Source organism: Taurulus bubalis, assembly GCF_910589615.1.
Source record: "Taurulus bubalis genome assembly, chromosome: 2".
In the NCBI taxonomy this organism is placed as follows: domain Eukaryota; kingdom Metazoa; phylum Chordata; class Actinopteri; order Perciformes; family Cottidae; genus Taurulus; species Taurulus bubalis.
Genome location: NC_136590.1, coordinates 12,783,935 through 12,809,511, shown reverse-complemented (window position 1 = coordinate 12,809,511; position 25,577 = coordinate 12,783,935). Strand labels below are relative to the sequence as shown.

General features: G+C 41.8%; 4 protein-coding genes across 6 annotated transcripts; 3 read left to right on the top strand and 1 right to left on the bottom strand.

The window, feature by feature from the left end:
• Positions 1–3,493: 3,493 nt before the first annotated feature.
• On the top strand, positions 3,494–8,077 carry tlcd3bb (TLC domain containing 3Bb; the record flags this gene model as incomplete). The annotated part of the gene is made up of 7 exons (XM_079237092.1): positions 3,494–3,681; positions 5,028–5,231; positions 5,525–5,608; positions 5,899–6,124; positions 6,498–6,593; positions 7,547–7,656; positions 7,810–8,077. The coding sequence occupies exons 2-7, from the start codon at positions 5,107–5,109 to the stop codon at positions 8,075–8,077; spliced, it is 909 nt and encodes a 302-aa protein (XP_079093218.1). The 5' UTR covers positions 3,494–3,681; positions 5,028–5,106.
• Positions 8,078–10,343: 2,266 nt separating this feature from the next.
• Positions 10,344–12,325, bottom strand: pagr1 (PAXIP1 associated glutamate-rich protein 1). 3 transcript variants are annotated; one of them, XM_079237156.1, is made up of 5 exons: positions 12,203–12,325; positions 11,684–11,941; positions 11,050–11,383; positions 10,884–10,972; positions 10,344–10,715 (listed from the first exon to the last, which is right to left on the bottom strand). In XM_079237156.1, exons 2-5 carry the CDS (start codon positions 11,901–11,903, stop codon positions 10,480–10,482), a joined length of 879 nt encoding a protein of 292 aa, XP_079093282.1. In that variant the 5' UTR covers positions 11,904–11,941; positions 12,203–12,325; the 3' UTR covers positions 10,344–10,479. The 3 variants fall into 3 exon arrangements, with proteins under 3 accessions (XP_079093282.1, XP_079093281.1, XP_079093283.1); XM_079237155.1 differs by having other exon boundaries at positions 12,187–12,312; XM_079237157.1 differs by having other exon boundaries at positions 11,735–11,941; positions 12,187–12,312.
• An 878-nt stretch (positions 12,326–13,203) lies between these two features.
• kif22 (kinesin family member 22) lies at positions 13,204–22,100 on the top strand (the record flags this gene model as incomplete). The annotated part of the gene is made up of 12 exons (XM_079214521.1): positions 13,204–13,391; positions 13,475–13,602; positions 15,757–15,908; positions 16,428–16,637; positions 17,604–18,000; positions 18,452–18,572; positions 18,992–19,112; positions 19,338–19,518; positions 20,104–20,198; positions 20,444–20,644; positions 20,755–20,814; positions 21,999–22,100. The coding sequence occupies 12 exons, from the start codon at positions 13,204–13,206 to the stop codon at positions 22,026–22,028; spliced, it is 1,884 nt and encodes a 627-aa protein (XP_079070647.1). The 3' UTR covers positions 22,029–22,100.
• Positions 22,101–24,614: 2,514 nt separating this feature from the next.
• Positions 24,615–25,577, top strand: prrt2 (proline-rich transmembrane protein 2; the record flags this gene model as incomplete). The annotated part of the gene is made up of 3 exons (XM_079237713.1): positions 24,615–24,843; positions 25,035–25,330; positions 25,422–25,577. The coding sequence occupies 3 exons, from the start codon at positions 24,615–24,617 to the stop codon at positions 25,575–25,577; spliced, it is 681 nt and encodes a 226-aa protein (XP_079093839.1).

Genomic DNA, 25,577 nt, shown 5'->3' with positions numbered 1-25,577 from the left:
TTTTCTTGCTCTGAGTCTTCCTCTCTTGGTCTGACCATTTAACACAAAAAAAGAAAGAAAAGAAATACAACAGCTAATCACCACTTCAGCTTCTGACATGGAAGTTCTTGTGCTCAAACTACCTTTTGCATGAAATTAAGCTCAGCCATGCGTATCGTTAGGGAGCTGTCATGACAAAAGAAACCTTTCGCAGTTCCACCAAGTTAGTTGGCTGTAAACAATAATATTTATAAAAGTGTTGATTTTATTCAGAATATTTTAACATTGTTGGCCATTCATTTGATTGTAACTGTCATTGCCATAGTCCTTTTTGTTTTCTCTATGTACCAGTCCAATGAGTGAAACTTATGCATTAGATTTAGTCCTTTAACTCTGTATAGCACATAATGCTCTGAACGCAAGTCATTATCGATCTACATTAATCATGTGAAGAATGGTCACTTGTCCATTGGATATCTTTAGTTGCTTTGAGTTCTATTGTGAGTGATGTGGTGTTGAGAAAGGGCTTATAAAGTCATAAATACAATGGGAGTTTGACAACACCACTTGGTATGCTGTAAACAAATCCTGGTTTTGTACTGGAGTGCTTTTTCCGTTTTGTGTTAATGTTAGCTTGAAATTTGTAGTTGTTTCTTTCTTCCTTTTCTTCTTTTTTCTCCTTTGGAAATGTGTTCTTCCTGTTGAGAAAATTAGTGATTTATTAAAACATTAATTTTAGGTTTTCTCCATCACACTAAGAAAAAAATATTACCTCTACTCTAGGATTCTGTACAGCTCTTGTGATACATCTTAATGCCTTATCGTACTCAACTGCATTTTAATTCTTTTATGATGAAATATTTCAAATCTTAGTCATGGATTCATTAAGAATATTAATGGGATGTATTTATATTTATATTTTTATATTTCTCAACAGTATGCATGTCTAAAAGGTTGTTAGAGCAAAAAAAAATGATGATGCTTAATACAGTCATAAATATGTTATTTTGTAGATGAAGTAGAGATCATGTTATTATTTTGTAATTTGGACAATTTAAAGTAAAAAGAGTAAATGGGTCTTGTTTTGTGTGGTGATCTGTTCATCTACTACACTGCCATTTGTGTCTCAACTGTCATTGGTAACACTTAACAATAAGGGTACGAAACAAATGCTTTTGTAATGCACAATTAACACATGACTCATGACGATTTAATGTGTGCAATAATGCAGGATGTATCATAAATTGATGATGCACACCAGTAAGAAATGATCAAGTCACTGTGAGTGTATTTGATTATCTGATGCATCAATGAAAGTTAACTCGCTTATTTTATATGCCACCAAATTAATATCTAGTTCAACAGAAAAGGGAATTTCAGACCTGTGCATTGGATCAGCTTCTCTGAAAGCATAACAGCTTTTCTCTTATAAATAGGAAGCTCTTTTCATCAAACTGGTAATCAGATGCAAACGTGCAAGTCGCTGCATAACCCAGTGACAATAGTGCGAACCAATACCATCCTGAAACATATCAAAACTAACAGTGTTGATATGACTACATGACTTCACATTGACATAATTCTTCTATCAAGAAGGTTTCCCAGTAACATTCAATGCACTCAATAGATTCTGAGAAATCAAGAAATGCCTGACAAAGTTATCTTGCTATTCAGTAAATTTAGTGTGGACAGAGTGCAGGATCTGATTTTTTTTTTTTTTTTTTTTACTTATTCCCTTGTTACTTATTGTACCTGTCTAGATAAAAGTGTGCAAAGATCCATTTTCCTCTATGAATTACTTTAATTCATAGCATTGAAGAGAACTAATTATATGCATTGACAGAAGCCAAAATACAGTGCAAGGGGATGATCACTGTATAGTAAAGCTGAACACAACACATGCGTAGATATTCTCCAGACTGTTGAAAGTAATTCTGGGGAAAACATGAAAGAATTAAGTAGGTACTCCAAAGCAAGTTAATTCTAACATGCATACTAACATTATTACATTGCTTTAAAACAATCATCTTACAAAGCTGTGTTTTTTTTTCATTTACTTTCCTTCTTGGCATTTTAGAGACAAATATTTTCAGTTGGAGTAGAACTTTTCATAGTTTTGTAATTTATGGCAAATTGATCAAGTGTTTCATTCAATTTACATTAAAGACAAAGCATCTCTTATTCCAATCTCAGAGCTGTATGTCTGGCTGGTACTAAAACTGCAACATTGTACTCAATTTGTCTTGCTAACTTCTGACTTCATTCAATGAATACGTTTTGTAGGATCTTAAACAAACCAGCGTTTTTTTCTTTTACTATTTTACAATCTTCGTCATATACTTTAAAAGTTTTATCTTCCAAGTTTGTGTACTGAATTGATGATTTTTGCTTTTATATGTTTTTATTGATGTATTTTCTTGTATTTCTTTCACGTGTGTGTGTGTGTGTGTGTGTGTGTGTGTGTGTGTGTGTGTGTGTGTGTGTGTGTGTGTGTGTGTGTGTTGCATATAGCTTTTGTTTCCATACTGATTAAGGTCTCACTACTCTCCTTCACAAGCTTTGAGTAAACTATTACTTATGGACACAGTACAGTAAGTGTTGTGAATTATACACAGTTGATAGGACCATGTAACAGACGAAAACGAGATAACCTACTTAACACATTTGAAGAGTTTTTCCCTAATCTACTTCTTGCACTCTTTTATAGATTTTTCCAGTTGTAGAAACAGTGCAAGCTGCTGTTACAGTTTAACTCAAAGGACAGAGTAGGGTTATCAATGCAAAACCTGAACAGTGTTGCATTGATTGGCATGCGATCTGCCAACCTCCAAATATACCAAGGTTTGCGATGCTGCAAAATGTCAGAAGAATGAGCGTACACACACACATCAAGCATCTCTGGTAATGTGCAGATAAGGACTGATGATTGATCATTTTTTTTGCAAATGCGGGTCCATCCAAAGGTCAAATAACTAACTTGGCAAAGACAAATAAGTCTTTACAGGCAGAACAGGCATTAATGGTAAGTGGCTGCCTTTATGAATTAAATACACAAATACAGGGTAAATTTGCTTGCATGTAAGTTTCTTTATTTTTGTTAAAAGGGGTCAGATTGGATATTGCAAACTGTGATCAAAGCTTGAATAGATGCCCTCCTTGTTGGGAATCAATGTAACGTTTCCCTGTGTAGAAAACGATGAAAATCCAGTGTACAAAATGCAGTGAAGCGACTGGTGCAAATCCCTCGTCATGACACAAGCTGCTGTCTGGACCTGTAGGAACGAGCTTGCGCAGCAGCCCACCGCGTTGAGCCAACTGCGAGCCCGAGACAGCGGCTCCTCTGGTCTGCTGCTGCGAGACAGACGAGATGATATAGCGGATGGGACAAGCTAACGTTACCGTGACACTTGTAGCAGACTGTGGCATCGTTATTTTCCGTCACTTTTTACTTGGCTATTTGCTCAAGCTTGCTTGAAGCAGGCCAGTCACCAATGCTCTCACTGAGCCACCCTCCCATAGATGTCGATCTAACTTGCTGCAAGCTAGCGTTAGCTCGCTGCTGCTCGCCTTCAGACACTGAAGTGGCCACATAAACATGCGGATCATCGAGGCGGAGACCCCGGGGACATCTCTAAAGCGAGGCACTTTCTGGAGGACGCGATTTTTCGACTAGCCGCCGATTGGACTCTGCAGAGTTTTTGTGTAAATGTTGCTTAATATTTTTGTATTTATTCTAAACATGTGTAGTTAGCTTAACTCCAATCTGTTAGCCGCGGTTAGCGTCCACGGGGTCGATTAGCTTAGTTGCTAACGGCTACAAACAAATAACAAGCTAACCGAACAATTTCACGTTACCACGAAGAAGTGACGCAACGTGTGACACCGTGCACCCAGGTATCAGTTATTGTTCATCGGGTGTCACCGTCGGGCTAACTACAGGTATTGGGTCAAAAGGGAATGGTTGCTAACTAAGCGGTGACCAGCTGCCATATTTCGAGAGATGCTAACGTCATTGTTAGCGGTTATAAAGGTGGTCGCCTCAGGGAGGGATCGTCTCTGTTCACTAGCTTCATCTCACGGTTCAAACGTGCATGGCGGTTTCCCATTTTTTTCCTTGATGCAACTCGATAATCCTCCCAAAAAATAAAGCTCGTTAAATTGGCGTTACATGAGCTTACTGCTGTTAATTCTTGTCTTTGTTTATAGATTGAATAGCCGGTGTGTTTAGATGGAAAGCTTTCTGTTTAACGCTAGCTCGCTAGGTTAAGTGAGCGTTGGTTCATTCACCAGGTCAGTTTGACGTGTGCTGTCGGGGCACAATTTAGACAAAGTTGCTTAAGTTAACATGAGCGTGTAACAGTTGGCAGATCCGCGTCAATACCGGAGTAGTTTAGCTATAAATCGGTCTCAATCCCCCTCCGTGGTTAGCTAACGCTGCTGGTCAAACGCGTGGCCGGTGATTCGCATTCCACACAGGTAACATTAGCTGTTGCCCGGAACTGTGAGCACCAGCAGCCTATTATGTCGATATTTTCGACGTCCAGGATTTATAAAAAGAAGAAAGATGCGCAATGCGTTTTTTACTAATGCACTTCGACTTTTTATTGAGTCAGCTATTCTAGTGTAAGAATACTGCATGGAACTAGCACATGGCTGCCCTGGGACTCCATGGTGGAGTGAATAAGGTGCACAATGTCAGCCGGTGGACAGGGCAGCACAAAAGGGCCTTCTATCTGTTATTCTGCTCCTGCACTCAGCATTTATATAGTCTCCCTGCTTTGGCTCCTGGGCGCCGTTCCTTTTCACATTTGAGAATAAACCAGTTTTCCACATTGTGCCTGTGCTGTATTTGATACCCTATCTGTTTACCTCACTTCATCTTTATTGTACATATAGCAATGCCTCAAATGAAGCTAGAACAATACATTGCCAAACTTTGACTATAAGCTGTGTTTGTCTTAGGGCTGCTAATGTACAGACATGGGAGTTTCCATTAGTGAGATCAATATTAATTGTTTGTTCACGGTTTGATGTTTTGTGTGTTTCAGAGAGGGGGAAAGAGCGACAGATCTCAAGGACCAGATTGCCCGTTGAACTTTTTGCCTCTCGGACAGATTTCCAGGGACCATGCTGACCATTCTAGCTGCTGGGTCTGTGTTCTTTCCAGGCCTTTTCCTGCTGTCCAAACAATGCCTGAGGTCGATCCCGGCCCTGAGATGGAGCGAAGGAGATGCAGTCATTGTATCTGCCAGGTGAGACCTTCTTAAACTTGTTTATACTTCAATGACAACACTGTTCCTCCAAACACTCCAGTACTTCAATGGTGCTTCTACTACAGTGACATCCACCTTTTTCTTCAAGACATAAGCTCATGTGCAGTTTATTTGTATCACTCAAGTATGGCATGTTGTTGCAGCTGCACTTGCGTCATTTTCCAAGATCTTTCAAAAGGGCTCTACTTTCTTACCATGTGTCAACTAGACAGTCTAAACCCTTTAATGAGAAATACATTATTTGTAAGTATTGTGCCATTTTCTGCTCCCAGGTTGGTTTCATCCATTCAGGCAGTCATGGCTTCTTCAGCTGGCTACATCATTGCTTCTTCCTGCGAGGACATCCTGGAGGACCAGTAAGTCAAGAAATGCTCACCAGAATATATTCCATACCATTCGACCAGTGTGTCTTGTCTTTAATGCGTGAAACAAAGCAATTTTTAGGATTAATCATTTGCAAGGCTTTAAGATGCGCAATTGAAGGGCACTCTGTGTAATACATCAGCCACAAATGTTTACCAAATATTTCACTTAATATTGATCAAGGCATAAGCAGTTTACAAATAAAATCTCATTAAAATGCTTCGGTTTTAGGGAATTATTTGCTTATACTGTTGAATTTATATCTATTCTTTCCTTTCCACAGGCATTGGCTGACGAGCTCTTACATCATGTTCGCTGTTCCCTACTTCGTGTACGATGTCTACGCAATGTTCATGTGCTACTGGTACAAGCTTCGGGTCAAAGGGCACGAGGAGGCCTCGGCAGCACCCCAACACATGAGCACAGCACTGACCAGCTACTTGCGTCGCGAGTTCCTCATGGTGCTGCACCATGTTGTCATGGTCACCGTCTGCTTCCCCGTCTCTGTGGTAACTGTCACACACTGCTCTTTCTTTTGGGCTGAGATTTGAGTCAGGCAAGAGAGAAGTATAGTACTAAAATATCTGTAGGCAGCAGAAAATTATCAAATAATTTTCAGTTTTTCGACTAATTCTTGCATCTATTAATTGTATACGTATATATCACCGTTCACCATGGGTGCAGAATGCTTGTAGAGACATTAAAAAGCTGTCCACAAGTTTGTCTGGCTCCAGGAAAGTAGAAATTACATCTCCAATATGTTTTACTTGTTCCCTCTAGCTAGATATGTATTTATTGAAGGAATGTATTTTTTTCAAATCTACAAAGAAACAAAGCTGCAATTGTATTCTTGAAAAATAATCAATTTATTTTTCTCTCTAGTTTTGGCGACAAGGAAAGGGAGATTATTTCCAGGGTATACTGTTCATGGCTGAGCTCAGCACTCCATCTGTTTGCTTAGGAAAAATACTCATCCAGGTAAGTGTCTTGGTTCAGCCTCAAAGACGGTTTTCAGTGCGTTGTTGCATGTGCATGTGTTACATGCAAAGTTCCACTACACTCTTTACTTCTTCTCGCTCGTCGCCCCTCCCCCACCCCCCAGTTCCCTTCAATGGAATATATTTTCCAGTCATTCCCAGCATGTCCATCAGCTCTCGTTAACTGTGTCTGGCATGAACAGCACTGTCAGAAACCCCAGCCATTAAATACACGTTGTCAGCGCCGCAACACCCCCCCACCCCCCGTATTTGTTTCATTGTCCAGATAAAGGTTTTGCCTCCACTGCTTTCTGCTTGTCCCCCACCTGAGGCTCCCACAGCTGTTAGCCTCTGAATATAGCCCCTAGTATTTTGACTGGATATTCAGCAGATACAATATCAGCTTGTCCTTCTACACGCTTATCACTCAACACCCTGCCCCTCCCGTCCCTAGCAGCAGTGCATGTGGCCTTTGATAAACAACTGTCTAAAAGCTGTGGCCTCGTAGAGCCGCCCTCTTGTAAACACAATAGGGTAAGTATTGATGGGATGCCATGTCATTCTAGGATATGAGACTTGTGAATGGGTTAGAGGAAAACCATTTTTATCTAAATGTGTGGACGATTGTGCTCTGTGTTATCTCGCTGAAGCAGGTTGAACGTTCAAGTCAAAAGTTAAGTAATCAGCTGGAAACGAATAAGAACGTAAAACAACAGAAGCACTGCTTTACTGCCTCCTGTAGAGATCAGTGTCCAACCAGCTCAATGGCATACAGTGCTCTCAATCGCTACGTGTTCAGTCCATGCAGATAGTATGAACAAATATAACAATGTTCGTTTTAACAGTAAAACAATGGCAAATAAGATTAACACCGTCAGCTTTCACCAAACTGTACCGCTTGCTTTTCTTTCTCCCTCACTTTCGACTTCTCCCTCTGCTTTTCTCGGCTCTCAGTACAAACAGCAACACACTCTCCTGCACAAAGTGAATGGGGCTCTTATGCTGATCACTTTTTTCATCTGTCGAGTCCTCCTCTTCCCTTACCTCTACTACGCCTATGGAAGGTATGTCTGTCTTTTCATCTCTGTTTTTCATGTTCTGCTGTCTCGCTCAGCTTGGGTCAGTAACTTGCACAGCTGCAAGATCTTTATCTCTTGGCTTACGGATACAAGACTCAGAACGCATGTTTAAAATCCCATTTATCTCTTTGGATCCAGGTACGCGTCAATTCCCTTCCACATGGTCCCCCTGTCGGTGCCCTGGCACTGTAACCTCGGTGCTGCTCTGCTCATGGCTCCCCAGCTCTATTGGTTCTCCCTAATTTGCAGGGGCGCCCTGCGACTATTCACGGGCTCCTCCCGCTCTCGGAGACCAGGTGCGGCTACATGCGCAGCCAAGGAGATGCAGACGGATGGCAACGCACTGCCCCAGCCCGCCAACGGCTACACCACGTGCGCCTCAGAGCCTGAGCTGGCCGATCACTGAGAAGAGGGGTGGGGAAGGAGGGAAGAAAGGTGAATGTACCAATGAGTATGTAAAGGAAAGAAAGCTGTGAGGGAGAAGTGAGACTTGAACCAAGTAGCAATATGAAGAGAGCTACAGACAAAGGCCTCAAATAATGTTGAAGTTTTTGTGGCTAGCAATTAAGCTCCTAACAGTGAAATGATTTGGTTGCTGGCCTTCAGGCACTTCAGCTTCTCAGTTTGTAGAAAGCAAGTGGAGTGTTAATGCACTCAGTATTTAAAGATATCACCTGGCACTCTGACAGATAGGAACATGCACTGACCTGAGAGGAAATTGCCTGGATGTATAGCAAGCATAGGTGGCTATTTCCCTCATGTAGATCAAATTCAGTCCTCTCTGCCTCACGGTATAGGAAGAGTAGGAAAATAGGAATGTATTATATTGTATGTTAGTACATTTGCTGTAGATGGAAGGCCTATTTCAGTTTAGTAATGAAGAAGACTTTCAAAAAAGAAAAAAATCCCGGCTAAGCAGTATTTTGACTTGTTAGTGTTTAATATCTGTATCCTCTATGTAGTCACTGTCACTCTAACAAAATGTAACCAACCTGCAGGCTGACTCATCTTTAGAAGGGAGATAATCTCATAAGACTGTATTCTGCTGCCTTATCCCTTTTCCCCATTCATTGCCGTTTCTTTAGGTTTTATTTTGTATTTTTTGTATCCTCTTGAGAAGAAGGAAGAGGCTTCCTCGGACAGAAAAATGTGACAGGTGTACATAACCGATGTAAAAATGTCCTATTTCCACCTCAGTATTAGGTCAACGTTGGATTTTATTTTTATTTATTTACATTTTTTAGATTTTGTCTCAATTCTGCATCTGATGTTTCTACAGATGTTTTTGAACAATGACATTTCAGCATTCACACAAAATATTTCACTGTTTTCCCCAAACGTTCTGGCAGTGCTTCTTGTTTCAGTGTAGATATGACTTCATTCCATTTACTGGTATCACAAAGTGTTTTTAGCATACAAGAAAGTGATGCACAGTAGCAGTCACTGTATTTTTTTTTTGATTGGTGCAGACATACATCTGAAAATATCCATTTAATTGGCTGGAATATTTCAGTAAGGGATCCATAAGATTTGAGTATTTATAGCTTTGTCGGGGGACAATTTTGTCATTTGAAGGGAAACAAAAGCGAAAATTACTCTTGTAGGGAAGCATTTCCCTTATGATAGACATGTAGCACTTTTGTGGCAATTTAATTTGATGTTCCTCATTTACATTTGAGCCATTATAAGTTCATTAATCGTTTCAAGCCTTTTAGATTTTATGATATACTTTGCTCATTTAGCCGTTTATTTGAACCACTGGTTCTATGAACCTCCGATGAACTAACTGGCTAGTTTGATCTTTTTAAGTTTGTTTAAAGCGGCATCACTGTCAGAAATGGGTCAAGGAAAAATTAATAAAACAGCTCAGAAACCATCGAGAGGACAGCGTGTGCCAAAACATCTGGACAACTGTGGGCATGTTGAACACAGAACATCCATTCCCGTTCCATGAACTCCTACGGTACTGCTTCTTGACAAGACAAACTTGTGTACTGTATATTCCGCAAAATGCTTGTTATTTATTTGTACGTATTTATTTATTTATTTGGTTTGTGGTTTTGAATGCATATTTATGCATACATATACTATATGCTACTGAGCCTTGTGTGAAGGCTGTATTGTTACTCCAACTTAGCTAAAATATACTTCTGTCCTGATCCTGCCTCGAGTCTTTTTTATACATAAGTTTTATTATTATTGAAATTTACATTAAGATCATAAACCTAATTTGAACATCACGGTGCATCGGAAGATAAAGTGAGCCACTAGAGGGAGCCAGAATCCATGCATTGGTGTAATTTTGCTGCTTTACTAGCAGCTACATTCTAAGCATCGGAAAGTCAACTAGTATAGATGACACTATCGCAATGTAAACATCTTAATAGTAGAAAATGTCCCTTTAATATTTATGTGTAGCAGGCCATTGTGGGAAATGTATGTAAATGAGCAGGGTTGCTTTATTGCAATATTGTTTGCATAAATGTGATAATATATTTTAATCTGCGAGGTATGTACAATACATCTGTATCTTGTAATTTTTCCCATAAAGGTTCACAATCTTCAGTATACCACAATATATCATTATAATCGCGATAGTGACAATAATTATGATATATGTCATCACCCATCGTTACTGAACGCTGATTACAACAATTAACATTCTCCAGGGTTAAAATGTTTATTGCCAACATACAAAACACATAGAAAACATACAAAACTTGTTTGATAAAAAAATTCAAGTTTTGAGAAAGCCTGGAAAGCACTTGGCCCCATTTGCCTGTGAGCAAGTCCTCATCTGTTAATACTTCAGTATCTCCTCTGTCTCGGGGAGAAGATGGTGTTGGGGTTGCTGTCTCGTTCCCTCTCCTTCTCCCGCTCCTTCTGGCTGTTAGGAGACAGAGCCTCCTCCAGCTTCTTTTCACTCTTGAAGAGATCTCGACCCGTTCGCAAGATGTGCTCCTCAATTTTGCGGTGCCGTTTCATGTCGGACAGTACCTTGTCCAGCCGAGCTTCCCTTTTCACAGAGGAGCGAGCTGAAGATCCTGGAAGGGAAGGGGGGGACGTCAAACATATTTCCCAAAACTCCCCAAATCACTTTTAACTGTGCTTTCAGAATATAATGAAACTGTAAAGAGCCAAGAGAAGACAAAACAATTCATTGATTTGGCTTACATAGCTCATGGTTTTAAAGATCAGTCCTCGGTTATTACCTGGTGTTCTGCGTCTGTTCACAAAGGCATTTTTCGGAGTGGCTTGCATTTGCTCTTCATCAAAGTCAAACTCAGTTGGAGTTGGAGGCCTGTAAAAATAACAGTAATGAGGTTTCACATTGCTTGTACACAAACCAAAATCCTAACATGAAATAGGTATACTAACCTCCGGTCTCTCTCCTCCCTCTCTCTTTCCTTTGCTGCATCTCCCTCGTCTTCTCTTTCAGGTGAGGGGGTACGATCAGGAGTAGGGGGCCTCCTAGGAAGGGGCTCAAAGTTCAATTCCAGCATCTCCCCTTTAGAGAGGAGCTCATAGAGTCTTTTGATCTCAGCAGGAGGGGGCATCCAGTTTTTGGGGTCCTCCATTTCCTCGTCACTATACGCAAGCTCCCATTCACCGTCCACTCCTGCCGCCTGCTTTCCCTCTCCGCCACCGAGCCCCGTGTCTGCCTGAGGCTCATCCTTGTGTACTTCTCTTTCCACTGCATCCGTGTCTCCATCTGAGGAGGCAGCACAAATAAACACAAAGTCAGTTGAACAAAAGCAGAAGTATGGCACTTATTACATGATATGCAAATACTTGTTTGCATATCACAAGTACACTCTGATACTGTACATACAACTCTATATAGTATTAACTTTGGGTACAACTCAAACAACTTGGCAAAATCATTCTAAGATCTTGGTGAATGAAAACAAAGGTCACACAAAGAGTTATTGAACATATTTTGAACACATCTGGATTAGGGACTTTTCAGACTCAGAGGAAAGGCTTTGTGCCCAAAGATAAAATGGCTTACCTACTGTGTGTGCTTTCAAGCTGTGTGATTTGTGTTTCTTAATGGAGTTACCCGTTTCATCCTTGGTGGTCGTGTCTTCTTCTGTGGCAGCTGTCATCTCCGTGTCCTGTTCGTTTGTGTTGCCCTCCTCCTCTTTGCCTGCTGCAGGTTTTTCTGAGTCGCTCACACCCAGAGCCTCTATGCCCTCTCTCAGGGAAGAGTCTGTGGCCTCAGCCTGCATCCTTCCTACCGCTGCTGGAGAACTTAGTAGTCACAGATCTGCGAAATACAAGCATGCATTACGAAAAGATACATGTTAGTACAAATAAAAGTAATAGTGAGGTGGATTTTTTTTTTTTTTGAAAAGTGGTATCATGCCAATAACTTTGCAGAATGGAAAGCTAGTGAACAAAGCAACACACTAAACATAATATTGTATTTATTTGACTTAACTATGTAGCTAACGCCAGGCCTAATCGTCAGCTATTTCTGAATAGCAACTTACAATAAGGTAAGATACGTGCCTTAAATGGTCATTACCCAATGTCCGGTTTGTCGTGGGTCACTGATGTTGCTAAATGATCAAATTATCTTTCCCAGAGAATAAAATCACCAAAGCTCTCCATGAGACTTTTTAGAGCGAATACACGATTATACAGAGACGTAAACATAGCGCCATTTTGGGCTCTGTGACGATCCGCTCGGTTCGGTCAGATCGCGCACTCCCGCGGATTAAACACCATGCGGATGGTGCGCCGCCGCCGCGAACAACACACTGCGGGTAAGGCGCGTGTGTTGTAGCGATCTACTGTTGGGACTACTTCCTGCGCAGCGCGCAGTCGCACAGACGCACACGGGACCGAGTGCTTCTCAGTCGAAATTTGAATAAAAATAATTGTTTTGCTCCAGTATTCGCGTTAGCGCCTCAATTAAACAGGTGCTTATATATTAATATATGTTTGTATGCAATATATTTGATTATAATTTTCGATTTCGATGCGCCAGCACGTCGTATAAAAGAGAACGCTGGACGTCAAACAGACGCCGCTGTGAGGAGAGTTCTGATTGGTCAACGGTCGTTTCCGGTTACAGCGCTCCTCATTTGAAAAGTGTTCGGTTAACGTCTTCGGGTTAACGTTACGTTTCGGGGGCTCGGTCGCCATTGTTAAAAGACTTATTCTGCAACTTTGCCTCAAGATACATTTGGATAACAACAGAGGTTTCGAACAAGGAGGCCGTAAATAATATTGGTAAGCACAGACGAAACCGTAGACTCGGTGAAGTAGTGACGTTCTTACCGCAGCGAGCGAGTGTTAGTTAGATAGATAGGTGAGTAACTATTTAATCTATCGTTATTAAAGGAAAGCGTATCTTACTATTGCAATGCTTTGTTTTACGCAGAATTAAATGGATTAAAATCTACTGGTAAAAACATGTGTTAATAATCTGCTCCACATGTAAACAGCGTCAACTGAAACTGATCACTTGGCTTTTGTTCGATTATCTAACGCGTGTCCTTTTTGTTTATTAGTCGGTCAGTCATGTCTCGGCGCGTGGCGGTGTCCGATGGAGCAAACAAGAAGACGTCCAGGGTTCGGGTAGCGGTTCGTCTGCGACCTTTTATGGGCAACCCAGACGAGAAAGACGAGGGTCCGTGTGTCAAAGGCCTGGACTCGCAGAACCTGGAAATAATCAACTGGAGAAACGCGACAGAAACAGTCAAATACCAGTCAGTGTCCTCAGCATCTCTTCACTTGGCTGTTGTCTGTTCTCATTTATTCTCGTTGATATCTGTGGTTATTTCCCCAACAGTTTTGATGCTTTTCACGGTGAGCAAACTACACAGCAGGAAGTGTTCCTGTCATCAGTGAAGTCCATTCTACCACACATACTGAATGGACAAAATGCCTGTGTCTTTGCCTACGGACCAACAGGCGCTGGTATGTCACTGCGATATTGGTTTTGTTGAGTTGTACTTTTGTTTACTTGGTTGAATATTGATTCTAAGATTATAATCAAGGTGCATTTGGCATACATGCTTCAGAATCAGAACCATTTATTGCCATGTATGCGTTCACATACAATACATTTGTCCTGGTGGAAGGTGCATACATTTAACATTTTGACAATAAACATTTAACAGTATACATAGTGCAATAACGGGGAGCATGAATATTTACAATTAAATCTACAGTAGCATATACAATTAAAGTGCACAGTCAACAGATGGCAGTACTTTCAGGTGGCAAGTGTATTTAAATATGAGGGATGTGCAGAGTAGGAAATTGTCTGGGGGAGACAGTCAGTCAATGGGGGGACCCTAGCTCTGTTAATGAGCCCAACTGCTGACCGGAAAAGCTGTTTAGTGTGGTGTGAAGTCTTGGTCCTGATGGACCGCAGACTCCTGCCAGTGGGAAGGGACTCCAACAAGTTATGTCCAGGGTTAGAGGGATTGGCTACAATCTTTCTTGCTCGCTTCAGAGTCCTGGAAGCAAACAAGTCCTTTAGGAACGGCAGATTGCAGCCAACCACCCTCTCAGCAGAGCGGATGATGCGCTGCAGCCTGCCCTTGTCAGTGGCTGCAGCGTGCCAGATGGCGATGGAGGACGGACGGACAGCAGAGGATGGACTCAATGATGACAGTGTAGAAGCGCACACGCACACAATATATAAAAAAGGACAACAGGGTAAAAGTTCCTCCCTGCTGAATGTGATCAGAGAGGTAGAGCTGGAAACAAGACAAACAGAAAAGGCACAAGAGAGCGCAGTATCGAGGCTGCCATCTGATATGTTTCTCTTAATGGTATATATGTACAGTATGAATGAGATTTTAGATGGCTATACTGGGTATAGTGAACCACAGTTTAAAGTGAACCACAATTTGTCTAATTCACCAGTCAAAATACTTCAGATTTCATTTAGCTGATGCTTTTTTTCCAAAGTGACTTACACTAAGTGCATTAAACCATGAGTACAACAAGAATCAAGAAAGTACAATTTCTTCAATAAAGTTAAACTACAAAGTGCTATCATTAAGTGCTACTACGGTGCTACTTTCCTTATTCACGGTATAGTCGAAAAAGATGCATTTCTAGTTTGCAACTAAGATGTTGAGGCTTTCTGCTGTCCTGATGTCAATGGGGAGCTCATTCCATCATTGAGGCGCCAGGACAGCAAACAGTCGTGACTTTGAGTGTTTAGCTCGCAGTGACGGAGCTACAAGCCGATTGGCAGAAGACGAGCGGAGTGAACGGGCTCGGGTGTAAGGTTTTACCATGTCCTGGATGAAGACTGGACTCGATCTGTTCGCAGCACGGTACGCAAGTACCAATGTTTTGAAACTGATGCGGGCGACCACCGGTAACCAGTGAAGGGTGCGGAGGAGTTGTGTGGATGAGCTGCTGCATTCTGGATGAACTGTAACGGTCTGATGGCACTAGCAGGTAGACCTGCCAGGAGGGAGTTACAGTAGTCAAGGCGTGAGATGATCAGAGCCTGGACGAGAACCTGTGCCGCCTTCTGAGTGAGAAGGAGACATATTCTCCTGATGTTGTACAGCATGTTCCTACAGGAACGTGTTGTTGCGGTAATGTTGGCAGTCAGGGAGAGCTGACTGTCGAGTGTCACAACGAGGTTCCTGGCGTTCGTGGCCAATACTGAGTTGTTGAAGGTAATAGGGAGGTTGTGGGTGGGAGAGCCTTTTCATGGAAGGAAAAGTAGTTCTATCTTGTCAGGGTTAATTTTCACGTGGTGTGCGGACATCCACTGAGATGTCAGACAAGCAGAGATTTGTGCTGCTACTTGTGCTTCCGATTGGGGAAACGAGAGGATCAGTTGCGTCCCTTAAGGATGGCGCCTTAAGGGACCCCAGTGTGAGAGGACAAGGTTCAGATGCAAATCCTCTCCAAGTTACCCGGTAGGTGCGATCGTTGAGGTAGGATGAGAAGACAGAGAGCACAGTGCCGGTTAAGATGTTTTATTGAGCTCTATAATGTTTATGTAGACACAATTTGATCTTAAAGTCAACTCCTTTTTGTATATCAATTTCCAAATAGTATTTATTGCTCACTGACTCGCAACAATCTCTTTTATAGGTAAAACCCACACCATGATGGGCAGTTCAGATCAGCCAGGTGTGATCCCTCGATCTGTTCGTGAGGTCTGCAAGCTTGTCAAAGCTAAAGATGACAATGAAGGATGGGACTATAGCATTGGCATGTCTTATTTGGAAATTTACAATGAAAAGGTATAAATGGTTGGCAGTATAGTGTCACCTGCTTTCTGTCAAAGTGATATAGTTTAATGTTGTAAAAGAGTGAAACAAGGTTTCAAAATCCAAGTTCAGCCCACACTGAACTGAGAGCCATTGGCGCGATCTGTCAACATCTCTTTGCATTTGGCAGCCCATCTTGGCATTTATGTTACTAATAAATAGAAGGCGACTATATTCAGCCATGTCATCGTTTATCTGTAAGCTAGTTATTGTATTGCAAATTTATATCAAATCTGACTACCACCTGGTTTTTTCTTTTTTAATGATTTGTAAATCTTTATATTCTGTTCTAAGAAACTGCCACTTCTAGATTTTGTTCAAACCCTTCTCATAGTGGTGCTCCTAAACTTCTTTTCACCTTTAAAAAAAAACTTTACTATCTCTCTTATCCACTTTGTGGCTTGGCAGTCATTTGATAGTTGATTTTGTTCCTGTTTTAAAGAATCTGTTGTTTTTTTTTAATGTTTGACAATAACAATCTGCGTTTCTCAGGTGCTAGATCTTCTATCGCCAAGCTCCCTGGATTTACCAATCAGAGAGGACAAGGACAAGAACATTCTTATCCCTGGCCTCACTCACACAACCATCTCCTGCTTCTCGGATTTTGACAAACAATTTGTCCCTGCCAGCCTCCATCGTACGACAGCCTCTACTAAACTAAACCAGCACTCCAGCCGCAGCCATGCTGTCCTCCTCATCAAGGTTTGATATTTAATCTGATTTAACTCAAAGAAAAGACTATTTGTTCATTCAAGATTATCTTTGAGAATCATTCATTGAACTGGTCTGTTTGCAGGTATCCAGTGGCTAGTCAATTAGCATCTTAAACAGGTCGTGGCCTCTGAGCAGTAGGTCAGGATTTGGTAGCTGATGCTGAAATCAATTATCTCTTGCAACACTCCCACTAGCAACATCTGTGCTTTCTGTTCTGACTATTCTAGGAGAGAAACAAACTGGTGTCTGCTGTCCTTGCCATAACTTTCTCCTCTTTTTTTTTTTTTTTTTTTTTTTTTTTTTGACATTCTAACTTCCTGTGCTTTTTTTAGAGTATACGACGTGTAACATTTATCAAAACAGCCCCTTGCTGCGTACCATTACCTCACTTAAAGGGACCGTTTGCCTCACAATGAAAAATATATAATTTTCTTCTTACCTGTAGTGCTATTCATCAATCTAGATTATTTTGGTGAGTTGCCAATTGTGTAAGGTATCAGCCAAAGAGATGGCAGAATTATTTTCATTATAAAGGGATCAGATGGCATTCAAAGCGCCAAAAAAATACATTTGACTCTTTTCAAAAAGTTATGACCTGGTTATTCTTTCTACCGAATTACACCTGCCAACCAGATAACGGAGTAGAAGGAAGCAAACAAACATCTACTCATGGACGAGTGGCTCGTACACCTGTTCGACGGCACAAGCTGTAAACATGAATGCCGTTGTCCTGAGCTGTAATGTTAGTTGGCTAGCCGTATAGATGCATGATTCCTTCTGTCTTGGCGGGTGTAGTTGGGTATGTATATTTGATTCTGGAACTGTCCCCCTTTTTTTTTTTAAATATTTTTTTTATTTTTTTTTTTATCTCTCCTTCTCCTCCCTCCCCAGCATTTGTCACGTCTGACCTGTGTCATTACCCCTTTTGAAATCTTAATCTTGTCAACTGTCTAGGTTGTTCGGACTCAGCGTGCCCTGCCCCACAGACAACAGACAGGGAAGCTGTACTTGATTGACCTGGCTGGATCTGAGGACAACCGTCGCACCGGCAACCAAGGCATCCGCCTGAAGGAGAGCGGTGCCATCAACCTGTCTCTCTTTACACTCAACAAGGTTGTGGACTCCCTTAACTCGGGCACTGCCGTCCGTGTGCCCTACAGAGACAGTAAACTGACACGGCTGCTACAGGACTCTTTGGGTGGCTCGGCACACTCTGTCATGATCACCAATATTGCACCAGAGTACAAATACTATTTTGATACGTTTAGTGCACTCAACTTTGCCTCCAAATCCAAGCTCATCGTGAACAAGCCCTTCACCTGTGAAACTGTGGCAGTGCCTGTGCTGCCAGGTGAGTAAAACTGAGTGAGACATGCACTCTCCTTTCTTATTCTGATTGCCTGGAAGTATAATAGGCTGAGAACAGGGAGCTCTGACAGAATGAGTTGCAAGGCCATTAGGGGGCACCTGTGTCGCAACCCCAGAGGATGGTGACTAAGAGTAAACAATCAGTTGTGCATGGGCGTGATGGATGTCCTTTTTAAAAATGTTTTGTTTCTAACACCAGAAGTTAACTATTTCTATGCGCTTTTTTTTTTTTTTTTCTTCCTTCTTTGATAGCATTGCCTTAAATATTCATGATGCGGTTCTCCCATGTGCTTTAGTTCTGGCACTGCAATGCAGCCTTGACTGATGCTGTGCCATCTTCATCTGAATTGCTTTACACTCTAGACATCCCCACAAATAGTGTTGCCTGAATGCACTGAATACTAAACTGTTAATTTCCCGTCTACCTTCTCCAGTGAAGCGGGCCAAAGAAGACCACGAGGCAGGGGGGTCTGGCACTGAGCCACCAAAGAAAAGGCAGAAAAACGAGCGGAAAACTGACCAGGATGGTTCTTCACCGTCTTCATCGTTTCACAGGTTAAAGATCACACACCCATTATTGTTTGGCTAATCATACTTAGGAATTGGGATGTTTGATTGTGCAGAAAATGAATGTACGCACCTACCCAATGCCACCACATTAAATTTAGTCCACACACTACATAAACTGCAACAAGCCATAGCCTTAATTCAGTGGGACATAATTGTATAGCTTGTGCAAAAAGCAACTCTCTCTGCAGTGCTCTCATTGGCTACAGCTGCTGTGTCTTCTGGGACCTCTTTGGGAAAGATACAAACACGTCCTCTTTTGGCATCTGTTGTGTATGAATCTGTCATGAATCTCGTCACCTTTTAATTTCTGAGTGAATTTCAAAGCCTTTGTCCACACTGCCACCCCTCGTTGTCGACTTACCTTTTCTCTTTCTTGATTTTATTTTTTTGTGTTTTTATTTCAGTCCATCAGAACCATCAGTGATGGACAGACTATTAGCCCTAGAGAAGCTGATGATGAACTGCCAGGACAAAGATAAACTCGGCATGCTGAAAGATGTAGCCCAGTCACGCAAGGAGATCCAGGTGAAAACGCATTGTGATATTAAAACTTGCATTTATCCAGCTGGTTGTCATGAAAAACGCCCGTAAGATAGGTTTTAGTCATTTATATCTGCACATGGTCCAACAATTGTCTCTACTTTCTGTAAATGCTTGACCAGATGCTGAGACTGTCAGATCTTTATACTGATCGATCAACTCTTCTGGATATTTGATAGCCAACCTTGCCACTCTGTTATATTTTAACAGGAGCTCAAAGAGAAGCAGAAGGAGTACGAGAGCAAAGCCATGCTATTCAGACGTTTGGATGGAGAGGGGTCCAGTGCCAAACATGAGCCTGTCTTTAAGAACAGCACAGCTCCTCTGCAAAGAAAACCGTCAACTGCCACAAAAGCCAATAAGCAGCAGGCTGTGGTCCAGCCCCTACAAGGTCGTTTAGAAATGTTGGATCTAACTTCCCTATGCCCAATTACTTTAGCTGCCAGTCAAATAGACATCAGTTTAATTTCATCTAATGGGGAACACATGCAGAGATTCACCATATTAAGACTATAAACATATGCTACTGTCTTTAAATTGCCTGAGACTAAGGAAGAGCTATGTGAAAAAATGACCTTGGAAAACCCTTTTTCCCTGTTCTGTAATCATCTTCCGTCACTGTTTTCTTAAAGAGTAGTCACCCACTAATTATATCATGTTGAATCACTGGAATTATTGATGAGCTGCAATGTGATACAAGAGCTTCGTCTACAATATGGAAGCCAGAAAATGTATCCAATGACGATGAGGAAGAATTCTTTTTAAAGCCCTCAGCAGTTTGGGAGTGAGACGGATACTTTTTTTTTTTTTTTTTTTTCTTTTTTTAAAATCTCCCTAGACTCCAAACAACGTATGCCATTTTAACTGTTTCAATGCCCTCACTATGTGCTAATATTTTCATTGTTATCAGATTGGGTTCTAATGTTTAGCATGGACTGAATAAAACATTAATTTGTGTGTGGTTTCCTCCCATCAGTGTCCCAGCTCCAGCCTCTTCAGCAGCTTGCTGTTGTCAAAAAACAGTCCGTCTGTGTCAAGAAGAAAGAGAAGAAGATTTCCGACCTGGTTGAGGTCAGCATTCAAACCGTGGCTGTGCTAGACTTGCAAGCATCAGATACAAGCTGACGTAGTGCATTAGCCTCAATTTTGTTTTTGTCTCAACTGATGCTGCAACATCTTTAATGTATTAGGTCAAAATTAACCTTATAGGCCAATACAATGTATACAATTTGACACTCAAAGCTTTCCATGTACATTTTCTATTGTGTAAAATGACATGTAGTCTAACTTTATACTGCACGTATCTCTTCTCTCAGCCTCCAGATGGTAAAGAGAACTTTATGGAGTCTGGTTGGGAATTCCAACTTGACAAGTCTGTGCTGGAGCGCTCGAGACAGAAGATCCTGCATGTGCTCAATACGGGCGCCCTCAAAGAGCTGAAGGGTCTGCAGCAGATCGGCGATAAAAAGGCAAAGCTCATCCTGGGCTGCAGGGAGATCCACGGTCACTTCATAAAGGTTAGAGGAAATGTTGAGCGCACATCTGGTTTTAATCTTTATAACTCTACCACAGTGATACTTTATATATGACTTTTCATTTACTTTAATTATGCTTTGCTAATTTGCAGTTGGAGGATGTAATGAAAGTTGAGGGCATGACGGCAAAGAGATTTTCCACCTTCATGAAGGTAAGCCAAGTGTTATGGGAAATCCTACTATAGTTGGTGGTCTACTTATTATTATATAATAGTTATGATCGACCACCACATTGGTCTGTACTGAAATTTCTCAATAACTATTTGATGGATTGCCACGAAATTCTGGATGAATCCTACTAATTTTGGAGATGGCGCTTGACGTTTGTGATTTTAAAGGGTTGGCATTTCTGTGGATTTATTGCCAGAAATAGATTATAATATCCATAACTGTTTTTAATAAGTGTAGAATCACCTGAAATGATTAACCCTTGTGTAGTGTTCATATTTATGTTGATTCAGCCTGTGTTCGTGGGTCTTTAATAATACTAAACAGATGTTTACTTCATCCCAATTACAAGCAATATAAACGGCGTGTATGGTTAATAATTTCCCTTTACCGTTGTTAGATCACATGTATGAATTAATGTGCTACTCGTTCTTTTATTTTATTTATAAAATGTAATAAAAAAAGAACAAAGTATAATCAAGATATGAGTGATGCTCCTGGCCACATATTCTGGGAATATGAGAGCAGACTGGTGTCAGTGCTTGAATTGATCAACAATGTTGCAACCTTGTGTGGAACAGAAGGGGCAAAACAACAAAACTATCTCATTCTCTCTATAAGATGGCCCAGACAGGAGGACAGAGTGAAGGGACACAGGACCTACAGTGTGTGGTCATTGAACATGTCTTCTGATGTATGTTCTTTTACAGAAAAAGAGAGAAAAAGAAAAGAGTCAGAATTTGAGAAAAATAATAAATCGTGTCATTTTTCAATTGATGGGAAAAAAAAAAAAGCTGGTCCCACAGACCCGAACACCACACGAGGGTTAATCGTTGAGTTTTTGTGCGCTTGAGCCGTCACAGCGAGAGCATTTCACGTGTTTACTGAACCCGAAGGCCACGCGTGTGAAACTGCAGTAACGTGAGCCGAATAGTGGAAACCCGTGTGACCGTGTTGGTGTCTTTATGGTACCGACGACCTCTGAGCAAGGCGAGCAACTGGTTGGCATTGTAACTACTCAACTCCAGCATGTTGTCACGAAGCAAAGCCGCTAGCATGCATGTCGTATAATACGTTCAAGGTGGTGGCGAGTATTTGCACATTGTGCAGTTTTTAGTGCTGATCTTGCGTTTTTCTCTGTACTAATATTCCCTCTTTATTCCACCAGGCAAACATCCTGAGCGACATGGGGAAGTGATCCGTTTCTTCGCGTTTTTTGTTTTTTTTCTCCATGTTTTCCCCCTTCTTTTTTATCTCAAAAGCTTTTTGCATTTTATGCTTCTTTTTAAGATGTTTTTGTAGTTACTACTGTGTACCAGCTGGTGGCGCACTGCTGCTTTTTATAAACATCTCACGTGTCATTGAATGTTTTGAGTGTTTATTTCATCGCCATAAAGACATCTCATGATCACTTTCCTATTACCCGATGTGCACTTCTCGTCTCTTAAATAAACCACCCAGTTTGGGCGGGTAGTATCACCTATTTCTGGTTTTAAAAACCTAATTGGGCTAATTGTTTAACTTTTGTCCTCTGTGAGGCGGAGACCCGAGGACACGTTTTTTATCACCAGCTGATGTGACGCAGCATCAGTGGATACATACTGATTGTGACAAGCAGTTGTCTTGGGTTAAGGAGAGAATGATGCTATAATCCAGCCTCCTCCTCCTATTCGATTTCACTTTTCATTTCACACACACACACACACACACACACACACACACACACACACACACACACACACACACACACACACACCTCTCTGACTCCAGCCTGCCGTCGGAGACTCCATCCATCCCAGCACACTGCACCGGAACGAGGCGCCACACCTCCACGTCTCCAGCTTTCACATAGAATAAAAGGACATTGTGGGATTTTACTCGTAGCGCACGTTCGCGGCTGGAGAAGAGATGTTGGGTCGTGTCTGATTATTTAATTTTTTTTTGCACCTCATAACAATGTCAAAACTGGGCACGCTCCGGCTGCGTTAAGACGGGCTGGAATAAACAGGTCAGTTTGCTTAACATTTGTACAACCACCGTCTCTCCCCCTGGTATTGGTTTTAAATGCTATTTATTTGTTTCATGGTTTGCTTTACGTGCACGAATCCAATGCAAGCTGGACGTGTTTTTCCTTATTCAAATGACGAGCAGCAGGCTAATTACACCCCCCTCCCCCTCCCCATTGCACTCGCTTCATAGTCCTCCTTTGTCTTCATTTTATATTTATATGCTCTTTCTTTTGTACTGTGCCCAAAGACCGGCCACCATATGGCTGTTATTGTGTACACGCGGTGAAATAATGGTATTTACACACCTGCGCGGAGATAGATGGCTGCTACTATCGTTTGAAAGGAACCTGCGCTCCATCTGCCATGCCTTTGTACTCTCCGTGTCATTGTGACCTGCTTTCATTGTTACCTGAGAGAGATGGTCTGCTATTTCACTGTGACGTGTTTTATCTGTTTATCTTGAATCTATTTATTTACATTTTCCAATTACATAAGGGAGGATTATAAATGTGACGATATTGAGCTTGGACTCGGTCTAAATCTCTAAAGCAGAATGTATTGTGTGTATGAGGATGGGCTGAATCTGATGATTTACTATTTTTTTTAAATTATAACTCCAGCGTTATTTTTTTTTTTGGTTGACCTCCCTTGAATTGGATAAAGGAAATGCAACATATTTCTGAATAACAAGACATTTGGTCAAACTAATTTTGCCAACAATAACAAAACATTTCCATTGTTGTGGGCCAATTTTAGTTTAAATATCAAAAGGGTCGTCGTCTCCACTGATTTAGCGTTGCTCTTGTTACACTGATCAAAACGGATGCTGAATAATCATGTTTTCTTTTTATTTCACACATTCCTCTTCCTGCGCCTACATTACCCACAATGCTATTGGACCACCGGCAGTTCGGTCGGAGATAAGCCGCTAATGCACATTTTGCGCAGCTCCCTCTGAATCCACAAAAAGCTGTTTTGACATATGTGGTAGTATTCCCCAAGAACTCTAAAAAAGACTGAGTTTCCCTTTAATGGTATAGTGTTTTTCATGAATATCACATTAGCGTTGACCAAAATTATGAAAAACAATCAAATGATGTGCCCTATTTACTGAATATTTAAGCCATTCTTTATCATGAGCCAATAGCTGTGACTGTCACTGTCACTGGAAAATGATAAAAGACAAATTATTAGACATTTAACTTAACTGTAGATTTGCTTTCTGTTAAACAGATAAACGTGAAGGTCAGCGTGACAGTAGGCTAGAGAAAAATAGCACGCCCTGTAGAAATATAAAGTTAGATCACTAATTACAAAGATGCAGGTCTGTTTTGATTCTCTAAACATAATCTTATTAACGTCTAGTTGATTTTGTTGAGGAAAATGAACCCTGCTGCAGAGACACAAGTGTTGTCCTCATATTGCAAACACACAATAATATTTTGTCGCGTACAATATTCATAATTTAAGTATTTTAAGTTATTTGTTTTGAATTAAATAAAATCTAACTTTGTTTTGAGAAAAAGTTAAACACTGCTATTCAAAAAAAGTTAGAGCCCTTTCTTCAGCATAAAGAAAAGATGCATCTTTCCCTCCTCCCTTTTAAATCCCTCTTTCCCACCACAATAATTTGTGTACAGTCCCCAAACCGACGGGAGGAAGCATCTTCTTGTTCATAAAGATGCTTAAACCCATTTTCTGGCCTGCAGGTCAACTACAGGCAGCACACACAGGACTCGACCACCAACAAAGGCTTAGTTTTTTTTGCGGTCAGCATGGCTGACACGATGCCTGCCCCTACCATTTGGTCAGGGGAGGAACAACCGTCGCTGGACCAGGACGACTCTCTGTCGAGCCAAGCCGCCGTCTCCGTGCCATCATGCCCACCGGTCAGAGGGGAACCACTCATCCACAGCAGCAGCAGCAGCCCGGTCTGCACACGGCCTCCCCGCAGCAAATCCAAAGATGAGCTAGTCATAGTCATCAACGAGAAGCTGAAGAACAGTAAGTGACTGAGTTTGACCTCCAGTTAAGGCAGCGGGTGGGTGGAGGAGGGGAGGGTACTACAGCTGCTTAGTCAGCTCACTCAGGGAAAGTCAAGTTCAAGTGCGTACGAGAGCTCCTGGTAGAGCACACGCACATTTACCTCCAATGTTTTAAACATTTGCCCATCCTTTTTCGTCCCCCATGTGTAGGTAATGGGATCCACCCAACATCCGCAGAGTGTACATCTCCGGTCATCTGCTCTCCTCCCAGAAGACAACACTCCATTTCTTACCCCCATCACAACAAGACCAGGAAGGGGAGCAGGGCGAGCTCCATCGGCTACACGGCCTTCTCGCCCAGGCCGTCGATCTCTCGCCACTCCAGTATCGCCACCAACCCGCCTTTGGACCGGACCAAGGTCAAAGACTACCTCCTCCTATCGGTGCTGGCCTGCTTTTGCCCCGTCTGGCCCATCAACATTGTGGGATTTGTCTACGCCGTCATGGTGAGAACCGGATCTTTTGTCTGTTACCCCCCCTCTTAATAGGCACCTGTATCATACCACAGCTAACAGATGGTTCAACCTTCTCCTTCAGTCCAAGAATAGTCTCGAGCAGGGAAACCTGGACGGCGCCGTGCGACTGGGACGTGTGGCCAAGATGCTCTCCGTGGTCTCGCTAGTAGGAGGGACGATCATTATCATCGCCTGCATTGTCAACCTGGCTAGTGAGTGTCCCAAATCTGACCTTTAA

Bases quoted from the DNA above. Each gene is read 5' to 3' on its own strand.
- pagr1 (XM_079237156.1), bottom strand. From the start codon at position 11,903: ATGCAGGCTGAGGCCACAGACTCTTCCCTGAGAGAGGGCATAGAGGCT. The intron at 10,973-11,049 runs GTTAGTATACCT...TTATTTTTACAG, and splicing joins AGGGAGGAGAGAGACCGGAG to GCCTCCAACTCCAACTGAGT. The intron at 10,716-10,883 runs GTAATAACCGAG...CTTCCCTTCCAG, and splicing joins GAACAGACGCAGAACACCAG to GATCTTCAGCTCGCTCCTCT.